The sequence below is a fragment of the Oryzias latipes genome, chromosome 23 (genome assembly GCF_002234675.1).
Source record: "Oryzias latipes chromosome 23, ASM223467v1".
Taxonomy (NCBI): Eukaryota; Metazoa; Chordata; class Actinopteri; order Beloniformes; family Adrianichthyidae; genus Oryzias; species Oryzias latipes.
In genome coordinates, this window is record NC_019881.2 from 14,632,493 (window position 1) to 14,653,648 (window position 21,156).

General features: G+C 37.0%; 1 protein-coding gene across 5 annotated transcripts in view; it reads left to right on the top strand.

Annotated features, from left to right (window-relative positions):
• The window catches only part of LOC101173517 (voltage-dependent L-type calcium channel subunit alpha-1C), a 197,723-nt gene that overhangs the window by 145,965 nt on the left and 30,602 nt on the right, over positions 1–21,156 (top strand). For 3 of the 5 annotated variants that reach the window (XM_020714255.2, XM_023952670.1, XM_023952671.1), the window contains exons 12-33: positions 3,554–3,644; positions 7,148–7,174; positions 9,136–9,296; positions 9,414–9,487; positions 9,575–9,726; positions 9,852–10,053; positions 10,176–10,296; positions 10,536–10,650; positions 11,334–11,451; positions 11,557–11,626; positions 11,816–11,948; positions 12,052–12,181; positions 13,076–13,135; positions 13,969–14,075; positions 16,581–16,668; positions 17,320–17,427; positions 17,534–17,586; positions 17,679–17,825; positions 17,906–18,107; positions 18,368–18,526; positions 18,600–18,710; positions 20,705–20,788. In XM_020714255.2, coding sequence (XP_020569914.2) covers positions 3,554–3,644; positions 7,148–7,174; positions 9,136–9,296; positions 9,414–9,487; positions 9,575–9,726; positions 9,852–10,053; positions 10,176–10,296; positions 10,536–10,650; positions 11,334–11,451; positions 11,557–11,626; positions 11,816–11,948; positions 12,052–12,181; positions 13,076–13,135; positions 13,969–14,075; positions 16,581–16,668; positions 17,320–17,427; positions 17,534–17,586; positions 17,679–17,825; positions 17,906–18,107; positions 18,368–18,526; positions 18,600–18,710; positions 20,705–20,788 — 2,513 coding nt within the window. The remainder of the gene's footprint in view (positions 1–3,553; positions 3,645–7,147; positions 7,175–9,135; positions 9,297–9,413; positions 9,488–9,574; positions 9,727–9,851; positions 10,054–10,175; positions 10,297–10,535; positions 10,651–11,333; positions 11,452–11,556; positions 11,627–11,815; positions 11,949–12,051; positions 12,182–13,075; positions 13,136–13,968; positions 14,076–16,580; positions 16,669–17,319; positions 17,428–17,533; positions 17,587–17,678; positions 17,826–17,905; positions 18,108–18,367; positions 18,527–18,599; positions 18,711–20,704; positions 20,789–21,156) is intronic. The other 2 variants (XM_020714256.2, XM_023952672.1) reach the window with 1 other exon arrangement.

The following is a 21,156-nucleotide window of genomic DNA, read 5'->3' on the forward strand; positions in this document are numbered from 1 at the left end:
TTCACATGCACCCCAGCCAAAGACATTGAGTTTGAGATGACACAATCCTCTGCTTCTTTCAGATTCCTTTCTCTAAAGTCCTCCTGCATCACTTTGAGCTTCAATGATATATTTGAAGATGTATTTTGGGGGGAAATCATACAAAACTTGTATTTGACTACTTTATATCCTTTTCTTGATGCCTGCCTTGGAATTGAGTGGGGATTAAGTCTCTGCTGCTTGGATGGCATGTGTTCTGTTTTTAATGTTCTTGCTAACAACTATTGTTTGAAGTTGATGGATGAATTTAAGAATTTGGAATGAAAAATTGAAAAGTGATTTATTGTGAGTTTTTAGGTCTTTGTTTAACTTCTTTTTTGGAGACACATTTGTGAAAGAATGTGAGTGATGACAAATCCACACAAGCATGAAATCTATGTATGCAAAAAAAAAAAGTGACACAGAAAAGTACAATCTTGCAGTTGTAGTCAGTTGTAGTTTGTAGTTGTAGTTTTATGCAAGTCAAAACAGTCACAAACAGTTCTTTTCCCCTACATTTAGGATTTTAGGATTTAACCTTTGAATATTTTCACTTGAACATTTAAATATATAAAACTTCATTATACAGTATTCAAGTAATGAAACAACGTGAATTACCTGCAGGCTAATGCAAAAATGTTTTTGTTGACTGCAAAAACATTGCAACTGCTTCTAAACATAAATGAAGGCAAGTGAAATGTGAACATATTGTTTGTTCGTTTTTTTGGTTCGCACCATTGACTGTATATGAGAACTGGACTGAGTGACCTTACCCTTTCCATTCAAAACAGGAAGTACCTGCTGGTTGCAATAAGCCAAAATCCCATAGACTTTTATTGAAAAAAGAAACAGCCATTACTCAGTCATTCTATTTATCAGAATAACCATTCTTGCTTTGCAACCTTTTTTTAAACATTTTCCTTCTAAAACTCATTTTCAATCATTTTTCTATTGTGGGAGTTATTTAAGGTACAAACTGGTGGTAGGGGTGTGGACTTCCAACAAGCTCACTCCCAGTTGTCCAGAGTGGTTGCCATGGAAATGTTGATTCAGACCAATCACTGATTATTGACGTTTTGCTCCAAAATGGCAATGTCCTTATTGCAAAAGTGACAGAATTCACTTCATTTGGTTGGAGCCAGAAGTAAACCATTTTTTTTGGGTGATGCCACACTCCCTCGCTCCAGTTCTCATATATGGTTCACATCCAATAGTATGAATGTTGTTTTACTAGGTAAAAAAGCAATTATGAAAGTTTATCTTTGGAGATCATCAAACAGTTTAGATTAGTGACACCCCCTTACCACCCAATCCTTCTTTCTATTGAAAACAAAAATGAAACACCTGTTTCAATCATTTCATGTCCCTGCAGTCAGTGTTCTGCCTCCCACTTTCCATGTTCCTTTTTTGTTTTTCATCTGGCTCCTTGTCTCAGTGTCTTGAGGTCTTTGGGATTCACTCTAACAATAGATATTAAACTAGTTCAGAGTTCCATTGAGGGGAAGGCAGCGGGCTGCTTCTTTACAGTTTTTGAAAGGATTCAGCCTCAGGAGAGACCAGAAGGCTTTGACTGCTTTTAACCAAGTGCTGTAGCAGCAGGTGGCACGTGTCGGCCTGCAGAAACATCTAGTGTTCACAGCTGACGCTTAAATGCTCAGAGACTCTTCTGATCTGTACAACACTGGACTTATTCATGACCAATCCGTGTGTCAATATTCAGTGGCATTTTGTACTATTTTGTTTAGGTGCTTTCCATCATGTCTTGTAATAAATCATAAATATGAAGAAGTATGGAATATAATTACCATTAGCACCAACTTTTTCCAGACTTAGTGTTTGTTATATATTCAATTTTCGAAGATTAAAAGCCTGGGGGTGAACTGTTGAACCGTCCAGTCTTTATACAACAGTAACTGGGGAGGCTCTGGTCCACCTCGTGGATGGATGGATGGTTAACAATTTGTTTAAACACATGATGCACTGAAATGTTGGTGCAGTATGTTTGAAGGCTGTTCTTCAGAATCTATTTAGGCTGACAGGAGTGGGCTGTAGCTTATTCCTGCCAAATAAAGAAAAAGCAAATGAAAAAAGGGAAGAGCAGTATATCATTTTAAATAAATCACACATTCACCTCTCTCCTCATGTATACCTCCGTCAATGATTATCCCTCATTTCTTCTTTACTTTTATTCCCGTCTGCTTTCTGTTTTCCAGTCACACCAACTGATTCATTTTACTGATATTACAAAATGTTTGTCCTGCCAGCATTCAACTTTCCTTTCATATTTGCACATCATCACATGCTTGGGTGACATGTTGATGACGCTCAGTGCAATTACTTGAGAAAAATTGAGGCTTTGGGAGCCTACGTCTGCAGATCTGCATAGGGATTAAGGGGAGAAAAATTCTACACCATCATTTTCAAATCCTTGCCTGCGATGATGACTCAGCGTTCTTCATGGTGTTTGATGACCAAATTCTGGAGTCTATATTATGTTTTGCCTTCAGCCTGCTACTCATAAAAGTACAAATGGGTTATTTGAAACAATTTTTCTTTAGCTTAGAGCCCTTTAACTCGAGAGAAAACCATTAGAGTTTTGTACCTAGATCTTTTATGATGTGTAATTAATTTAAAGACCCACTCCAATGCAAATTGTGTTTTTAACATGTCCTTGTAGCCTTTTTCTTATGATGGAGAACATACATATAAAGAAAATTAAGCTTAAAATAGCTTTTCTGAGTACTTATTTATTCGAATCGTTGTGAATCAGGAGCAAACAAAAAAATGCTATTGAAAAAAGGCTTATATATATAGGAGTGGCGTCGGTGCTACAGCCGGTGGGCCACAAGCTCCCTGCTGCGCTCCATTCTAATGCATCCACTTGTAGATGACTAGATCCATGGACGTCTTTGTTTTCCTCGTCTGAGCTGACATCTCGCTCAAAGCTGTACGCCTGGGGAGCTCCGATGTTGCTCAACTTTTTTGATGCACCAGTAATGTTATCTTAGGGTTGTAAGAGGCTGTAAGCTAGAGGGAGACCGTGTTAACACATGGATGATGGGAAACGGAGGCAGGCTTACTCCATGCTAACAGTTCCATCCGCAACTCAGAGGTAAATTTCGAATGAACTCTTAGCGCTCTGCAGAAACTATGTTCTAGAAAATAGCACCAATTTTTTAAATTTGGCTAAAAATCAAAATTAAAAGACCACTGGGAATGCTTTTACAATAGATGATTGGAGTGGGACTTTAATGTTTAATTTGTTTGTTGTTTGTTGTTTTTTTATGACCTTCCAGTAGTCAGGAGAAAGCAGACTTTTATCTATTTTAAATTGTTAATTCGTGACTATTCATATGCAAGTTTGACCAAAATTTGAGGGCGGGGCTTCATGACTTTCAGGTGTGTGTTTGTGGCAGTGCCGCTGGAGTTTCCAGACATTTGCAAGTTTAAGGTACAATAAAAAGAAAGAGTCCTAAAACCTTATTTTCTCTAACTAGTTCCTTCTCCTTTTTTTGTCCACTGCCCTGTCTCTTAGTGAGCATGCCAGCCAGTGAGAATGAGTCAGTCAACACAGACAACCCCCCAGGGGGAGATGTAGAGGGGGAGACCTGCTGCACCCGGCTAGCGTAAGTACCTCACTCTCACACAGGCACACCTCTTTACTGTCTCGACTTCAGGTCCCTCAGTCACCATCTGACAGTCCCGTGGATGAGCTCCAGCCTGATTGTTTTTTTTTTTTCTTTTGGTATGGCTGTGTTAGCCATGGTACAAGCGGTTCAACATGCCTCCATCCTTCATTGATCTGGCTAAGCCAGCCCTTGTCTTTTCAGGCTCACTAAGGTCTATGAGCATTCATGCACAAAAGGTTGTCTGAGCAGAGTAAAACAAGTCACCAATACAATCCACTCTGATACAAGTTTAACTAGCATGAAGTTGGATAAATCTGCAGAAGCTGGCCACGATGTTAGATCAGGTTTTTTGTGATTTTGGAGCCCAAAGAAAAGATGGATAAAGAAGAAAAATTTATAAATAAATTGCTGTAGAGCACATGTGTCAAACTAAAGGCCCGCGGGCCTAATGTGGTCCGCCATGTCATTTTATGTGGCCCGCGAGAGCATAAATTTTTTTAATTTCTTAAAATAAAAATTGGCGTGTATTTGTTGATATCTGAAATATCAGATTGGGCAACGACACATTAGGACTTAAACACTGTCCAAATAACCTAACCTGAAAGAAACCATTTAAAAAGGATTTATGCTAGAGTAACAAGAAAACATATGTTTTCTATGCAACTGTAATTGTCACTTTAAAAAGTTAAAATGAATAAATAAATGAGTTATTTAACATTAAGGAGTAGTAACATTTATTATTCTTTACATTTAGTCACATGTGTAAGTTGTATCTGGCCCACAAAAGGACAGCCACTATGCTGATGTGCCCCTCGGTGAAAATGAGTTTGATACCCCTGCTGTAGAGTATAAGTAGCACTTTTGGGAGAAAAATGGGACACTTCTGAACTATTCTGGCCAGCCAGGCATAATGCTGCGTTCACAGCAGACATGATGCATGTGTCGAATTGGTTTTTGCTGCTTCTTTCGATGCACGTCAAAGTTGATGTTCAATCCTGTAGCAAAAAACGTGTGTCTCCATGTCTAGGTTCATGAGATCAGTCAGTCTATTTTTTTAATGGCAATCATTACCTTAGGAACTCCAGGAGCTACATTTGAATGGCGGTGCTTTCATTACTTGCAGTCCTGCATTAGTCCAACAAAGGAAACAATTAGAAACAAGAATGATAATGTCTCTCGATGCAAAGAAGAAAAACATCATAAACTTTAGGAGATGGATGATCAGATTCTCCTCTATGTTTGTTTTGGATGGCACTTCTTCTGCTGCGTTGCACACACCTACACACCTACAGTGCACTTTAGTGGTTATTAGCAGAAAACAACTACTAAAGGGCAACCGGTGGGAAAATGACGAACATATGAGTTAATTTTTATACATTAAAAATCACATATAAGTCGCTCATGAGTTTAAGTCGCACCCTTGGCCAAGCTATGCAAAAAAGCGTGACCTATACTCAGAAAAATGTACGAAAAGAATTGTACTTGAACCATGTTTAATAATTTCTTACTTTCACTTTTCTTCCTGTGTTCTGTCCTCTCTCTCTCCTTACCTTAATGTTTGCTGCTTAAAAAGCTTTCTTTCTTTCCTGTGGGAGCTCAAAAACAGCTGACTTCCTGATTCACTCCTGCTACCCTTTTATATTTTTTACATTATTCAAACACTTGTGTTCCTTATTTTTTTATTTTTTTCTGAGACACAAGTCTCAAAAGAACTGTAAACCCAGAGGGCCACCGCTTCAGTGTGCAGAAGCAAACACACTTATCTTCATCATTTTAAATGCAAATCAGAGCAACAAATTTACTATTTCAAATTGAAAAATGTATTCAAATGAAAGAAAAGATGGGGAAGCTGACAGTCACACAGGTCTGACACACTGTGGTATTTTCCTCTTACCTGTTGTTGGGTTTGTTATTTTGTTTTTGCCCATTTGTAAACTTCATAAAGATTTTCATAGACTCAGGGAATAGTAGAAAAGTGGTCACAGACAGTTTATCAATTCGGTTAGATAAATTTAATGTTACTGTCTGAAAAATGTTTCATTTTTGAAATGTTGGGCACTCTGACATTAGGAGTACTTTTTAAACCGCAATCACAGATTTATCCTAAAAATTCTTATCAAAATTCTGTTAACGCGGAATGCAGTTATTCTGGTAAAAAAAAAAAAAAAAAAAAAAAATCTAATATGTTTCTTCCTGATGGGATTTTCTCCAGATGTTGCGGGGAAAGACTTTTGTTGTTTGTCAGTGCCCCCCTGGTGCTTCAGAGAAATCCCTCTGGGCTTCAGATACTTCAGCAACTGCTGATCTCATAATGGAGACAGACACATGAAGAGAAAAAGTGTGTGTACTGCCAGGTCCCATATCCAGCCAGTCAGTCATTCTATTCCTTTGCTCAGGCCGTCAGTGGAACATTTCATTACTTCAGTCAGCCGCTCAGCCAGCTGGTCACATAGTTCAAACATTTTTTTTTAGTTCATAGAGAACCAGTGTTCGCTTGATTGCAATGGGTTCCAAGAAATTCTAATCAGATGTACTTTTTTGAATCAGTTAAAATTATTTCAAAGATCCACTCTGATCATCTTTTGAGCTATTTTAAAAGCGTTCCCAGGGGTTTATTAATTACAACTATGTCGTTTAAAAAAAAAAAAAAAACTTTTGTCTGTGTCTTTATTATTAGAAATTCATCTCTGAGTTGTGGGCAGTACCACTGCAGGCTGCCCCCCCCCCTCCGGTTTTTTTTCTACGTCACAAATACCTTTTGCTCTTTTTCAAACTGCATTTTTTTGCCTGCTCTTTATTCACAACGATTTGAAAAAGGAAACACAGTACTCAAAAATACCAATTTGAGATTAATTCTTTTTTTTAAATATATCCCTTCAAAATCAAATAAGTGCCACAAGGACATGTTTGAAAAACCAAATCGCAACTTTCATGGAAGCGGGGCTTTAAGGAAGGTGTATCTTAGCTACTGCTTTTAGATGTGACTGTTTATTATGCAAAAATAAATTGAATTATTTTAAGTTAACAAACCAGGAATCTTCTCTGCTGTCTTCTGTGAGCTCTTGTCCTCAGTTTTCTGTGTTGTACATTTTACTGTTACAGTGGTGAACAATCAAAAAACATTTATTTAAAAAACTGTTGTTGTTTTATTTTTTCCAGACTAAGATTAATTGGCAGAAACCCAAACAGTTATCATTATCATTTAAATATCTTGACTGGATACCACTGTCTATGTGTTTGGAGGGGGTTTATAATAACTCATGTTGTTGAATTGCACCCTTAATAGGAAATTTGCAGAGGGTGCTTAAAACAATCAGTATCAGTTTCAAACGGAAAAAATTTTACTTGTTTGCTTGCTGTGAATAATTTAAAATCTCTAAATCCTGTTTGCTAAATACATTTGAGAAAAAAACATTATTTCCATCAAATCACCCCCTTCATGTGTACTTGTCTATGTGTGTCTGTTGTGTGTATAATCCATTCTGTTTTCTGTGTTCCAGAATTAGGATCTCCAAATCCAAGTTCAGGTTAGTACATGTTTCCCACCGTCTTACAAACCACCGGCTCTAATGTCTCTATTAAAGTTGTGTGTGCAGTGTTTGCAGGAGCCTTACAAACTTACATAGCATTGCTAATCGAAGTCCGTACCTAAACTAACGTTTATATTATTTGTTGTCCCTTGAGAAACCAACATGGTTACTTCCCCCTCTTTCTGTTCGACGACATATTTAAATTCTAAGGATGCAACGATTCCCCGCGATTTGGTTTAAATCCTGATTTTTTTATTGGTCACGGTTTTGCTACAATGGGATATATGATTTGTGTGTTTGAAAACAACAACAAAAAAACTTTAAAATTCAGAAAAAGCTTTTTTTTTTTTCTGCTAAGCAATTACTAATAAAGAAAAACAGCTGGCCTGTATTAAGCCTGGTGTAATGCAATAAAACAAGAATAAAATGTGAATTTTGCACAACGCATATTTCAATGAAAAAATGCAGAAGGAATTCACTTTCCCCACAATTCTAGTCAATGGTGTAACACAGATCGGTTTTTAATCAAGAATTGTGACATCCCAGATAGTACAAAATAAAAGACTTTACAAGGACATCGCTCTGATACTTCTGCGGGTAAAAAAGCCACCTTTGTTACATCTTTAGAATCACAAATAATATAATCTTCCACTTTACAGGGTTAGCATCGCTTTAAAATTAATTGCCAATAAGAAGCAATAAAGAATTAGCAGATGATCACCTTTTTTAATAGGAAACACTTGGGCTAAATTTTAAATGAACTGTAGCAAAAAAGTGAATGCATTACAAGTTAGTAGCAAAACAGTTGTTCTGGATTACATGAGGTAATACAATCATTCTAAAACAAATCACGCAGACTGTTAAAAACAGAAAAAAAAATTAAAGAAAATAAGACACAAATTAAAAATGTTTGGTGGCTTTATAATTTTGTACATCCACTGCTGGAGGTTTTGGGTACATTGAGTACAGAAGGCTTTCTACAAAAACTGATTTTCCAAACAGAACATGACTGTTTGGTTTTAAACACAGCAAATACGTCTTGCTTTTCTGTTCCTGAGGTGGTGTTTTTTAGGTTTGTGTTAACCTCTGATCACCTTTTTTTCCCTATTTTTATGAGTGTTAACTTCTGTTTTTAAAGCAATGTTGTCAATTATTTTTCTAAAAATACATGTAAGTTGCAAATGTATAATGGGTTTTTTTCCCCAATTGACATTAGTTTCATTTAGTTTCATTTTTTAACAATTGTATTTTTTGCCTTGAATCATCTACAAATGTTCTAAAGGGTTTAAGCATAAAGATTTAAACCTGAAAAATGAGATTTCTGCATCACTGCTTCTCTGATGTCAGAATAGCAAAAGCTCAGGCAGTTGCTTTGATATCATTTATTGTCACAAAAGAGCAGTTATGAAATTTCAGCTGTCAAATCAGTACTAAAGCTGTGAAAAAGCGGAACAACAATTTTTGGAATTTGACTTGACTCAGATTTGAAGCTAAATTGGTTTTGAAGTAGAAACTAATGAAGTGCAGTACAGAAAATCATTCTAAATTTTATTTGTAAACCCGTCTGAGGGTTATAAAATGGTGAATCTCCTTTTCTTGAAAATCATGTTACCTAATTTTAATGATACTGTTGAACTTTTTTACATTACCGTCATTTTTCTGCCAATAAATTCCTCTGTTTCAGCTCTTTGATGTTAAAGTTAAATGACTCTTTTCCACAGATCTGTGCTGGAATGGCCAACAGGCCGATTTAAGCAGCTCTGTTCACCATTGTTCATTAACTATTTTTTCCTTTTTCATACTCTTTCTTTTTGTGGGTGGCCACCTTCCATCACTTTCCTCCATTCTTTCCTTTCTCTTTTACTTGGCTCCATCCCAGGCTCTCCCACTCGTTCCTCCTAACCTCTTCTTTTTAGATAATACCCAATAAGTAAATAAAAACTTGTTTTCCTTCTCAGCCGTTACTCCCGAAGATGGAACAGGCTGTTCAGGAGGAAGTGCCGTGCAGCTGTCAAATCCCAGGTTTTCTATTGGCTGGTCATCTTCCTGGTTTTCCTCAACACTCTGACCATTGCTTCTGAACATCACCGGCAGCCTCAGTGGCTCACAGATGTACAAGGTAAAGATCTTTTAAAAAAGGAAAAAGTCTTTTTGCAAATGTTGTCATTTTGGTTTTGCTGCGTTCATGTTTCCTGCTTTTCTAAAATTTGTTGTTCTGATATTTTCTATTTTTCAGACATAGCCAATAAAGTATTACTAGCACTTTTCACTGGTGAGATGCTGTTAAAGATGTACAGTCTTGGTCTCCAGGTAGGACTCACAATAATATGCCAAAACCGTGAAACAATTTTGTAACTTTGGGGATTTTTTTTAAGATAAGCCCTTCTCCCTCTACAGGCATACTTTGTTTCCCTCTTCAATCGGTTTGACAGTTTCGTAGTGTGCGGAGGAATCCTGGAGACAATTTTAGTAGAAACAAAGATCATGTCTCCTCTCGGCATTTCTGTCTTACGATGTGTACGCTTGCTCAGAATCTTCAAAATAACCAGGTTAATATGAATTTTGCTGCATATTAAGCAAAATTAACACACAGTTTTTGTCATTATTGTGTAAAAAATATGGTTTTATTTCATATATGTATGTGTTAGATTACAACTTCTTACATTTCATTCAGGTATTGGAACTCCCTGTCCAACCTGGTGGCTTCCCTGCTGAACTCTGTTCGATCCATCGCCTCCCTGCTCCTCCTGCTCTTCCTCTTCATCATTATTTTTTCCCTGCTGGGCATGCAGCTTTTTGGGGGAAAGTTCAACTTTGACGAGACAAGGCGCAGCACCTTTGACAACTTTCCCCAGTCTTTGCTCACCGTGTTTCAGGTAACAGCCCAGCGACTGTCTCTTCATGTCCATCCTGCCCTTTGCTCTTTTCTTGTAGTCACTGGATTTCTTAGTCAGTTCAAAAAGTTTAACTTAAAGCCAAATTTTCTCTTTGACCGTAGATTCTAACAGGAGAGGACTGGAACTCTGTGATGTATGATGGCATTATGGCGTATGGTGGTCCGTCTTTTCCGGGCATGCTGGTCTGCATCTATTTCATCATTCTGTTCATCTGCGGAAACTGTATCCTTGAACAATGGAGGTTCTGGCAAAACAACAGCAGCTTCTGTGTCATAATTATGACACCTATGCCTTATGAAAAGATTCAATTCAAAGATTTGTTGTGAAAAACTGTTTCACACAGGAGTTAAATTGCTAAAACCAAAAAATGTTGCGTTTAGTATTTCTAAGTTGTACATTATTTTTGTGTTCCCATTCAATCCCATATTTTGAAGTTACACCTTACATCATCCTCTGAACAGATATCCTACTGAATGTCTTCTTGGCCATTGCTGTCGACAATCTGGCAGATGCAGAGAGTCTGACCTCAGCCCAGAAGGAGGAGGAAGAGGCAAAGGAGAGGAAGAAACTGGCCAGGTGAAGCTAAAAGAGAAACTAAGGGAGCCATTTACTGAGCTTTAAAAAAGCTAGCTATATTTTTTTGCCTATACTTCAAGAGGTTGGGGGACTTAGGAATAGCAGCAGCTTGTTCAGTCTCGAAGGCACCAAGGGAGAGCTTAAGCCGCCCGCAGCCCAGATAGTCAGTAATGCCAAAGCTGACACTCAGTCTAATTGAATCTTAACGTAAAAACCGCTGAAGAATTACAACAAAGTACTGCTTATTGAAAAAGAAATATGACCTTTTTTTTTTCTTTTTTCATTATCTTTTTAGTTCTTGTAATAAAAACAATTTAAATAGATATTTCTAGTGTCTTGTTGCGCGTGAAAGAAGTTTGTAAGTCGTAATTATCAGAGACTTCAGCTCAGCCGGAGAAGGTCGTGTTCCCATTAGTGGAACAAATCATTATGTTTCCCGTTTGGTTGAGACGTTCATCGATTTAAAAAAAGAAAAAAATAAGTAAAAAGGAAAGCTTGGCTTTCCCTTGCTAATATTCTTTGTGCTTGATCACATAAGTACAGCTACTTTTTTTTAAAAATGTATCAGCTGCAGTGAAAACCTTCATTGAAACTCTGAACTTAAACCAAATCAGTAGTTCAGTGGAACTGTGTAACAAAACGTGATTGAACGTGAAACGTTTAAAAGCTTGGTCTTTTTTTAGGCTTGCTAGTCCTAAGAAACATGAAGAGAATGAAAAACCACCTTTAGAAGAAAAGAAGAGTGAAAAGATAGAGCTGAAGTCAATTACCTCAGATGGAGAAACCAATCCAGCTACAAAGGTAAACACATTTGTGCGGGAAAGTAGACTGAAGCTGTAAATGTCGCTCAGGAGAATTTATGATGTTTATTTCGAAGATCGTTAAATAAATATTTGATTTTTGCAGATCAGCATGGATGACTGCTGTGGAGATGAGAATGAAGAAAAGAACCCATACCCTGCAAATGATTACATTGGTAACACCCTTGGATGCAAAAGACAAATACATTTTTTGGAAATTTTGAAGAAAAGAGTAACAAATACATATTTATGGAATTGTTATTTGCTTATATCTTTGCTTGTTTTGTCAATTTTTCTTCTCATTTTTTCTTGCTTCTCTTTCTTCTTTATCCTCTCTATGTTTTTTTGGTCATTGTTCCAATCAGGCGATGATGATGAGGAGGAGCCAGAAATGCCAGTGGGCCCAAGGCCGCGTCCACTCTCTGACATCCATCTAAAGGAGAAGGCCGTTCCCATGCCTGAGGCCCGCGCATTCTTCGTCTTCAGCCACACTAACAAGTATTAAAGCCACTTATCTCGAACCCTCTTCTTTGAAGTATGTAAATTCTTTTCACTCTTTGTATCTCCTTTTTTTTTTAATCTGTCTTTTTTTTTTTTTTAGATTCAGGGTTCTGTGCCATAAGATCGTCAACCACAACATCTTCACCAACCTCATCCTCTTCTTCATCCTGCTCAGCAGCATCAGTCTCGCGGCAGAGGACCCAGTCAAGAACGACTCATTCAGAAACCAGGTGACAGAGGACATAGCAGAATTGTGATGGAAACAATCAATAAATACACAACGCTGTTGTGTAGAACACAGGTCACAGCTTTTAGTTTTGTTTTAGTTTGTGTTTCCTGAAAGTTTTCATAATTTTAATTATTTTACTCATCCTTTTTCCCCTTATAGTCACTATTGCATATGGAATTCATTCTTCTTTCCTAAAACTATAGTATCATTGTGCTATTGTAGCTGAGCAGAAACATAACACAATAAGACTTAGTCTTAAGACTCTTAGCTGTCATCAGCTGCCCACAAACATTTATTCTTAACTAAACGGATTAAAGATTAAAGGAACATAACAGAGAACCAGATGTTCTACTTGGCTCTTTAGGCTTAATGAGATTTATTTTATATAACTCTTATTTACATACTATTGGAGAAAAAGTTAAACAGTTTGTTTAACTTTACGTTGTCTTATTTTTCCTATAAAACCCTGTAGCTATATTATGAAAATGATAATATGTCACCTAATTGGACTAGGAACACAAGATAATAGTTTATTCCTGTTTAGTTACAATTATTTACAAAACACAAATTTTAGCTTTTTATTCCAGTAAAATGTTCTGGTTTTTTTAAGTCATTTCAGATGCTCTTCTGTTTCAAGTTTTGCTAGTTTTGCTTTTGCACATCAGTAATTTCTCTTTTTTTTTCAAATAACCTGTAACAAAAATCATGTGCAACCCTGAAAATGTTGTGGTATAACTATGCCTTAGTTTCAATTAAATTAAACAGAAAAGAAACAAAATCCTAATCTAAGAAGTCATGCAGGACATCTGCACTTGAAATCGATTTTTCTTTTCTTGCTTAAACAATGTGGTTTGTTGCTTTTGACGATTGTTGCTTGTTGCTGTTATAATTTCAGATCCTGGGGTATGCAGACCATGTCTTCACTGGACTCTTCACGATAGAAATTATTCTTAAGGTATTTTATACTGTAAATCTAAATGGTACATGAGAGATCTATTGACTAGAGACATACAATATTTCTCTAATTGTGTATGCATCTACACCGTTTTAAGCTTTACTCTGCATAGTCACATTCAAAGAGCACATTGGGATTAATGTGGAGCTTGTGCACGGTCCATGAAAACATCAGCAGTGATGTAGTGCTCACTGCATCTTCAAATTAGATATTTATAGCTTTAAAGAACAAAACAGATTTAATACTTAGCCTCTGTGTTGTAATAAATCCAAGCCCATTTGGAAAAGAAGAGAAATAGATGGCATTAGTGCTAATGGTGAAAACATGGCAACCCAAAAGCGTGTACCACTTTCACCAACAACAACTTTTGAGTCATTCCTGAAGGTTAATATCATTTTACTCACTGTTTTTTTCAGAAACGTCTCTACTCTATTTAAACTAGTACAAAGTTGCACAATTTTCCTATTCATATTTTTCAATGAATAAAAAGGAGGCATTATAATATGTCTTTTGTTGCTTCATTCATGTCATATTTACCTAATTCAAGAACCTGGTTACAATCAATAGGTAGTTTGCTTTTTTCTGACATGGCTGCATATATATTCATGGGCAAAAGGCTGTTCTAATGCACATGCATAAACAGCTACAGCTATTGCAAAAAACTATTTACTTATTTAAATATACATTTAAATAAATGGGGATTCAAAGAATTACAAGGAAGTTTGGGAAGTTCTATGCTTTATGAAACTGGTTTAAAAAGAGGAATAGTTAAATAAATAAATTTTTAATGAAAAATCCACATTGTATTGTGTTTTTTTTACGTCTGCTTGCAGATGACGGCTTATGGAGCCTTCCTTCACAAAGGCTCATTCTGTAGAAACTATTTCAACATCCTGGACTTAGTTGTGGTCAGTGTGTCCCTCATCTCCTCTGGAATACAGTGAGTGCTCTACACTTTCTTTTTTTCCTCATGCATGTTTTTCTCTCATTTGGCACTTGTGTGTATATGTGACTAGACAGCATACCTAAGCAGAGACTTTTGCATGAGCTGAAGTACAATTACACAGTTGTGTATAAGAGTTTAAGAAATGTTTGGAAATTGTCCCATGTTTCTCACCTATCTGTTCTCTAACTTTGCACTATTGCTCTTTTCTCACATTGTGATTAAAACAATTATTTTCTGCTCTTCGAAGTAAATAATTCATGGAAATGCTGTTGTCGTTGTGATGTTTAATACACTATACTACACTCTCTGTCTCTAATGCCTAATAGACTAGACTTCTCGACGTAAGTCCATATTAGTCCGTATCAGTAACCCCTTCTACTGACCTTCACCTTTGCTGTGTAAAGCTGTCACTGTTTTGATTTGATCTTTCCATAGTCTTGGAGAGTCAAATGTCATCTTTGAAAAAACAAAAAAATGATCCATTATCTTTTGACAGGCCATATTTTACTGCATTATAATATTTCATATGGCTGATTTGATATTCCGAACAAATAGTGCTCTTTTGCACTACATTTGTGCAAATATGTCTCTTTATAGGCTGCAACTTAATTGGATTCCAGCCATAAATAGTGTTTCATTTCATAAATTGTCCCAAGCCTTGGATAAATGAGCCTGTAATTCTCCAGTCACCTTTCATATCAAGCTGATGGGTCAAATTTGTTCTCATGTTTCTGGATAGGACTCTCTCAGGCTATAGAAATGACACGTGAATGCTAAACCTCAGTGGTTTTTGCTTCTTAAAGGTAGTGTGTGGGAGTTTTCTTGAATGTATCACAGTTAAATTGATGTGATGGATCTGCATTTGATTGTGCTGTTGTCTATGTAGATAGCTCTCTCTGCCTGTAAAGCACTTTTGCTTGTATAATTTTTGGATCCTTTCTTATTTCAAGAAAACGAAACATTCACTTTTTTGTTTTCTCTTGATGTCGTAAAGCAGTTAGGAGCAGACGTGGAAGAGCTGGTGATGAATACCAATTTGAGCAAAAAGTAGAAAGTCAAACTGTATGTACTTTAGTCATAGACAGACTTTTATTTTGAAAATATTCCCAGCGTGACACCATGAAAGATGTGTAATCTCGGCTGACAAACAGCAGAAACAAGGCCAAAAAGAATCAATATCTTATGACTTCGTATCTATTTTTGTTTTCTTTTAGATGGATAGAGTACTTCTTGTCTTCAGGTGGTTGGTAAATAGTGTTCTTTGTCACTGTCAGCCCGCTCAACTGGGGCAACACCTAAAGCATTATGATTCAACTTTTCTATGAACTGTACTTTGACTGGAACATGTCCTCACAGCTGGTTTGACTGTGATATGTGGCTGATAACATCCCACTCCGTGTGAACTACCTTTAACTGCTTCCAAACGTTTCCTCCTCTGTAAAAAGTCGCACAAATGTTCTCCCCCTCTTTACACACTTTCTTTTCTTCAAAACAATGTTTTCCCTTCAGTGAAAAAAACGTCACCTCCTTTTACAGATGTACTTTGACATTTTGATGACACTGTTTGTTTTTGAATCTTTTATTTTTTGACCGGAAAAAAAGATCTTGCATTTGTTCTTCCTTTCTCTGGACATCTTGGTGGTTATTTTGTTGTTTTAGAACTGCTTGGTTTTACTTTAAGACAGTTCCCATGTGTTGATGTCCAGAGGTGTTAATCAGACCATCAAGGTCAGACCACAGAAGAACGGATGTACCATCTTTTTACAATCAATAAGTGTCAGATTCAAAATGTCAGCAAACTAATTTGAGTCATTTTTGGTAATATGTAGAAGCCATTCTCTTTGAACCACTTCTGTTTAAAGGTCACACTGTTTGATCGTTGGCTTGTACTGACACTCTCTTACAGCACAGTAGCTCTGTTTGCCTGTAAATGTCTGTTCAACAGTTTTTGTTGTTCTGTCTGCGTTGTGCATATTTGTGTGTTTTTTTTTTATTTGTCCTCTGTTACATCTTAATGTTCAGATCTTTTTAACATTCATCCCAAAAAAAAAAAACTAAAGTCATGTTTTACCTAATGATTTAATTCACGTAACAAAGACAATGTGTTTAACCAATTTTTAAAAATTGCGTTTACATTATTTGTCATTTTTGTCGTTTGCTCAACATTTTGAAGTTTCAAAATCATAGAAAGTACCAAAAAAACATGTGTTTGATTTCTTAAACTGCAAGACATTTACTTGGTCTCTTTAGTTATCTCTAAATAGAAATCATGATTCATTAGCATTTTAATTTTTATCTCTGGATTATTTTCTGCAATTTTTATCTGCATTATTTTCCACCTTGTTTGTGTGTGTTTCTTGTCAGATTTTTTTGTGTTGTCCTTTTCTCCACTTTGTCCTTCAGTCCAGATGCTTCTGATAATAAGTTCTGCTGTCTCAAACTTTCAAGAGTCATTACTACCTTTTACTGGTCTGTAATTCATGATTTGCTGTCTTCCAGGTCCAGTGCAATTAATGTTGTAAAGATCTTGAGAGTCCTGCGAGTGCTCCGACCACTGAGGGCCATCAACAGAGCCAAAGGACTGAAGGTTCACACGCTTGTTTAAAACATGTACTGTAATTCAGTGGTCCCCAAACTACATTTTTCCGTTTTTTTGAACAATCTGATTCTAAGGGAAGTTTTGTTTTGAAAAATTACCGGATTCTCTCCACCACCTACGAATCATTCTTGATGTATATCAAGTTGCTCGGTCACGTTTTAAAAAATATATCCGCTACTTTCTTATGGCGGCTGTGCCAAGGTAACAGAGGAGCCTTCGACTTTAAAATAAAAGAAATTGGTATTTAACAGAGAAAAACCAGGAGTTTTGACTACAAATTATGATTTTTCTTGCCACAGTTTATTATAATACTGAGAAAATACCTTTTTTCAAAGTGAAAATATGTATCACATTCAAATGGTTCCTACACTATTTAATGGTTCCTGTAGGAAATCTTGTACAAATAAAGTTTAAACATTTGCAGATATTATATATACATATAAAGATAAACTTTCCCCTGAAAAGTTAAAAGAAACCTGAGATTAAGAAAAACTAAATCGGACGCCCAGGTTGTACAGGCCAGTCCATGAAAATATTGTCGGACATGAAACTTGTCCGTGGCCTGAAGAAGGTTGTTGACCACTGTTGTAATGTGATTTTCTCAAGAAAACTGCTTATTGTCATTCTTCTGTTTTTTAGCATGTGGTGCAGTGCGTGTTTGTGGCAATCAGGACCATTGGCAACATCGTCATCGTCACCACGTTGCTCCAGTTCATGTTCGCTTGTATTGGAGTGCAACTCTTTAAGGTAAAGGAATTTAGAGCACACAGAGGAGGAGCTTTCTGTCAGGTGTTGGAAAGTCTTTGCAAATTTAATCACAGATGTGGCCAAAACTTTGAAATCTTTCCATCAGGGGAAGTTTTTCTACTGCACGGACAGCTCCAAGCAGACTCAGGCAGAGTGCAGGTGTGAGGCTCGCATCCGTTCTGATCTTTGTTCCTACACTCCATTTGTTGAAAGAAAGATGGGAATCTGGGTTTAAACTTTTTGTCTTGAAGGGGTTCCTACATCATGTATAAAGATGGAGACGTGGGAAAGCCAGGAAGATCCCCAAGAGTTTGGGAGAACAGTGACTTCAACTTTGACGATGTTCTGCAAGGCATGATGGCTTTGTTTGCAGTGTCTACTTTTGAGGGCTGGCCTGGGTACGCAGAGCATCTACATATCTATGAGTGTAATGCTGTGGCCTTTAAAGTCTTCATGTTATGACTCTTTTCCCTTTCAGGTTACTGTACCGAGCCATAGACTCTCATTCTGAGGATGTTGGGCCCATCTACAACTACCGTGTGGTCATTTCCATCTTCTTCATCATTTACATCATCATCATTGCTTTTTTCATGATGAACATCTTCGTCGGTTTCGTCATCGTCACATTCCAGGAGCAGGGGGAGCAAGAATATAAGAACTGTGAGCTGGACAAGAACCAGGTATTGTTTGTGTGTATTTTACAAAGAAATTTGAATCAATCTTTTGTGCCAAGTGCAACAGACAAGAAAGCTAAGAACAAAAGCAAAGAGAAAGCTATTGAAAATTTGGTTTAGGTACGAGCTAGTCTGTGCATCTGAGTTCACTGGGAGGGTTTTGTAAAGTAACTCAAATTTAATCAAGCTTTTGAGGGAGAAAATAGTTGGAGTAAGGAGGGACAGAAGCTGTAGAACCCAGAGATACCCTCCTTTGTGTGTTACAGCGTCAGTGTGTGGAGTATGCCCTCAAGGCTCGTCCTCTGCGCCGCTACATCCCCAAGAACCCATACCAGTACAAGGTGTGGTATGTGGTCAACTCCACCTACTTTGAGTACCTGATGTTCACACTCATTCTTCTCAACACCATCTGTCTGGCCATGCAGGTGAGTCGCACACATGCAGCCCTCTGACTTACTTCTTTTTGTGGGCACTTTTGACATCTTCGTGTTTCTGCAGCATCATGGGCAGACCAAAAACTTCAATGATGCAATGAACATCCTCAACATGCTTTTCACTGGGCTGTTCACTGTCGAAATGATCCTTAAGCTCATCGCCTTCAAACCCAGGGTAAGCAATCTCCTCATTGCTGACAGGAAAAATATTTATGACTTTTTTTAGACTATGATATTTGACATTGTGTTTGCTTTGAAGCTTTTTGAAAATCGTGTATGTAATTAGTGCAGTAGCATAGATCTAAAAGAGGATTAATGGACAGTATCATGTGGATTTTAATCTCACTGCTGCTTTGTTACCATGCCGGGCGGTTTCGTGGGGTTTGTTGGTCCAATTTAATAATGTCCTGGTGTGTCAGCTGTTTAAACAGTAACAGATGGATATGTCTCACTTTGTTACAGCAGTGTCCGAGAAAAAGGCGCAATCAGTATCAAAAGTATAGTTTAAGATCCTTTTTTTTTCCTTGCTTCTAATGTTGCATGTCACAAGTTGTAAATCAAAGAAAAGTGTTGAAGGATTGTCTACTAATACAGAAAATCCTGCTGTCAAGTACTTTTTTTTTAACCTTTTCCCCAGGATTTTAAACAACCCCATAAATGTTCCTTGTAGACAAGGCAACGCAAATCAATAAATGTTTATTTCTAGACTTTTGCTTTTATAATTTTTAGGAATATTAATGATATCTTAGTTTAGTAAGCATAATGAAAATGGTAAATTATTTGTGAGTTGTTTGTAAAATTGACTGAAACTATTTACAAAAGATGAACCACCAACAAGTGGAAGTTTTGTTGAAAGGAAATCATTTATGGGGTGTTTTTTTTTTGGACAGGTTTAAATTTTCCAATCATTTTCTGCAAAATGTGTGCCATCACAAAACCTGAGAAACTGTGCTTTTATTTGGGAAGTTAGTCGTCTTTTTACAAGTTGTTTTATTTTGAGTGCCCACTGTTTCAGTCACTGCTTCTTAAGACTTTGCTATCCACTAAATTGTGGATACTAAATACCACAAAATCTCTGAAAGAAAATATTTTCTTCTGAAGAGTTTTAATTATTTGAGAATCTTTAATTTTTTTCTTTTTTTTGCCAGGGTGTGTGGTGCAGCATGATAATACACTGTAAAGCATTTTAAACAATTATTGATATTTTCCTCTTCGTCAGGGTTTATGTGAAGAAAAGACATTTAATGAATTAACTTTTGATTTAAACAGAGAGATATTGCTCCGTAACGCTTTATTTCTCTACAGGTTTCATCCAAATACCTCTGGAATGAGCTCCAGTATCACAGATTTTTCACATTTATTCTGTTTTAGATTTTTGCTTAGGTTTCAACATGGCAGCGGAGGAAAATGATCCTGATTCTTGTGTTTTTTCTAATGTGTTGCATTGTTCTCCTTATGTCTACTTTGTTTAGTTAGGTTTTTTCCATCCTAAACACCTTTTTTGACTTATAGATTCTCAGGACAAATATCAACATTTAAATACTAATGCTAGGTGCATACATTTGCACAAATGTATAACTCTGGATTTACCTTTTTTCACTAAAATTGTTTAAAGAATGCTTTTCAAAGTAAATATGGCAGGAGAACTGCATATTTTCCTAGCTGCCAATATGAGATGATGCAGCTCAAAAGGGATCAGCAACTGAGCTCTTTTCTTTAACTTTCAGTTCTATTTTTGTTCATTTTTCATCGCTGTCAATAGCCATTATTAGCTTCAAATTTATTTTGAAGTGTTGGTCTTTGAACGCAGGTAATCATATATTGGCAGAACTTCAAGCTTGTGTAAATTAAGTAATAATGTTTACCCGGCAAGAGACATTAACCAAAGAATTTCAATGAACAAAGTGAGCTTTCTGGATAATCACATCCGCATTGGGAAACACAAATAACTGCAATCTAACAAATCGTTTTTAACAAAACCAGAAGATTAGATGCACTGGATGAAAAGAGTGGGGAGTATTGGAGGATTTTTTCTCCCCCAGTTTCTTCTGCACTGTGAAACTTCATTCCACCTTAATGGGGGCTACGAAGTGCCATCAGATGTTGTGTTCCTTCTAACCTTCCTTTCTCACCTCCTCCTCCTCCTCCTGCTCACCTCATCCTGTGTAGGGGTACTTTAGTGATCCCTGGAATGTGTTTGATTTCCTCATCGTAATTGGCAGCATAATAGACGTCATTCTCAGTGAAATCAACGTAAGTACAACGCCCCCCCTCCTCAGTCTCTGTACCCCTTCCCTCTGTGTCCCTGTCTTGTATGTCCTCTCAGGCTTCTGTATCCTTTCTCTGCTCTCCTTTCCCTCTCTGTGTCAGACAGTTGTCTCTCCTCATCTATCTGTCTTCCTCCTCCTTCCTTCTCCGCCACCTTTAAATTCAAGAAGGCCGCTGCTGCCACACAGTGGGGACCCCCCCCCCCCCCCAACCTCTCCCCCCTTGCCTACCCCATCCTCAAGGGTTCCTGAGCAAGAACTTGCAGGAGAGACGTCACAGGCAGGGTTTAGCTGTGAAGGCTTCCTTGTTCTTTACTGAAATGTTGTTGGGTTCTAGAGTTTATGTTTATGTTC